Here is a 1,829-nt window from a genome sequence, read left to right on the forward strand (position 1 = left end):
CTAGGGCGGCTTAGACGATGGTGGGCGTTTAGCGTGGAATCGCTGCCCGAGGACCTCCGGTGGGCTTCGTGACCCACCCGCTGTGCTAGCTCGGCCCGCCCGGGGCGTTCGGGGCCCCGCGGGCTGCGGAAGGGCGCCCCGTGCCGGGCGTGACGCCATGCCACAAGGCGCTTCTCGCGCGGCCGCTGCTTGCGATGATGTCGGGCCGGATGAGCTGCGCGCGATGGAGGGTGAGTTGCACAGGTTCTTGCACAAGCTTACCGACGGTAACGCGGCGCATGCGGTGAACATAATGACCACCGCGTTGCGTTACATTCCTCAAAGTAATTTCGAGGTGCGGCCGACTCCATTCGGTTCTTACGGTGGCTCCCTTGACTTTGTTGGTGCTCCCTATGGTCTGGAGCCTGGTGCACTTCGTGCTGCTTCTGATGAGATTGTGCGCAACTGGGATAATGTGAAGATTCGCACAAAACAATTTTGACACGGCTTCGAGTACGGTGTGCTACAAGACGAGGATGCGGATGCGTTTCCTGCTCACGTCAGGAGAATGCCCAGACAAGTTGCCTTTAATCTTAGCTCAGGGCGAGCGCGGGAATCGAAATTGTTTCCATGTCTGCGGCAAATACTGCACACAATTCTAGAACGTGTCCGTGTGCTCGGGTTTCATTTGACGCTCATGGACTTGCACGTGCTCCGGCAGTCTTCAGAACACGCATGTTTTGAGGAGCATCTCGATTTACACAATGCCAATGATGTCGCCATAATCTGTGTTCTTTCTAGAAGTGATACTCACGATGAAAGTGAAGGTGCCGAAGAGTATGCTCAGGAAAAAAGTGGAGTTCACATCCGGACGTTACCTTTGTCTCAAACATGTCCCAAAGTACGTTTTCATGGTTGTGTGTTGTGATGGAACTTTTGTAGGTGTGGCTGCCTTTAAAGCAGCCGGGCGACGGTGTCTTGATTCCAAGCACTACCATATAACGTGTCCTCCCCCGAACGGAGTTGAGATTTTGAAGCTAGTTCTATTTTGCTCGGAGGACTAGGATGCATGCGCTAAAAATGTAAGTAGGTTGGGGGATAGGCGAGCGAGGTCGGTTGGGAACGTGACTAGTGGAGTTTCAGGTGCCAGCTCAAGCGTAGTTTCGTAGTGCTTCTTTACGTTTCTTTGCTGCTATTTTTTCGCGTGTGTGTTGTGTCTTCCTGATTTGCTCCTTGTTTTTCTGTGCTTGCGTGGTAGCTCTGTGGCCTAGCACTTGCGCGTACCGCGGAGTGCCACAACAGTGCTGATAATCACACTCGAGCGGGGCTACTGGCTCGCCGGATAGTATGGTGCCCTGATTTTCGCGATTTCTGCATGGGAGGCACCTGCACGCTATGAATCTGGTTTCAATGAACATCTTCTTTTTGCCATTTTTGCCCGTGCAAAACAACAAATCATCAGAATCCGGCTCGGAGTCCACGTGCGCCAGGGGATGTTCTTTCGGCTCTGGCGTCCACGGGGCTTTGATCCTAACGCAATACAGCTGGGTTGAATGCGCAGTCGGAGCAGCATATTCGATGCCTCCATTAAGTTCGTCTACAGTTGCCCAGCCTGGTACGTCCGTGTCAGAGTGTTTCGCTGCGCCGTCGTTGTAGCCCCCATACATGTAACAACCGTTGCATGACCACGTACCTGCAGGGCTGGGGCTTGGGTGTTTTATGTACTCCATACAAAAATCAACCATGCCCTTTGCGCTGTATACTGAATATGGAAGCGTGTCTGACCTGATCATCTTCATGCGCAACCTTGCGGGCTGCGCACCGTATGCGTCAACCGGGCCGCTCATGTG

The 1,829-nt window shown here is 53.5% G+C and overlaps 1 protein-coding gene across 1 annotated transcript; it reads right to left on the reverse strand.

Moving 5' to 3' along the window:
* AURANDRAFT_67517 (hypothetical protein) lies at positions 1-1,724 on the reverse strand (the record flags this gene model as incomplete). Its single annotated transcript, XM_009042972.1, has 6 exons — positions 1-214; positions 262-502; positions 794-970; positions 1,160-1,365; positions 1,396-1,672; positions 1,712-1,724. 6 exons carry the CDS (start codon positions 1,722-1,724, stop codon positions 1-3), a joined length of 1,128 nt encoding a protein of 375 aa, XP_009041220.1.
* Between the last annotated feature and the right edge of the window lie 105 nt (positions 1,725-1,829).

This window comes from Aureococcus anophagefferens (genome assembly GCF_000186865.1).
Source record: "Aureococcus anophagefferens unplaced genomic scaffold AURANscaffold_40, whole genome shotgun sequence".
NCBI classification, from domain to species: domain Eukaryota; class Pelagophyceae; order Pelagomonadales; family Pelagomonadaceae; genus Aureococcus; species Aureococcus anophagefferens.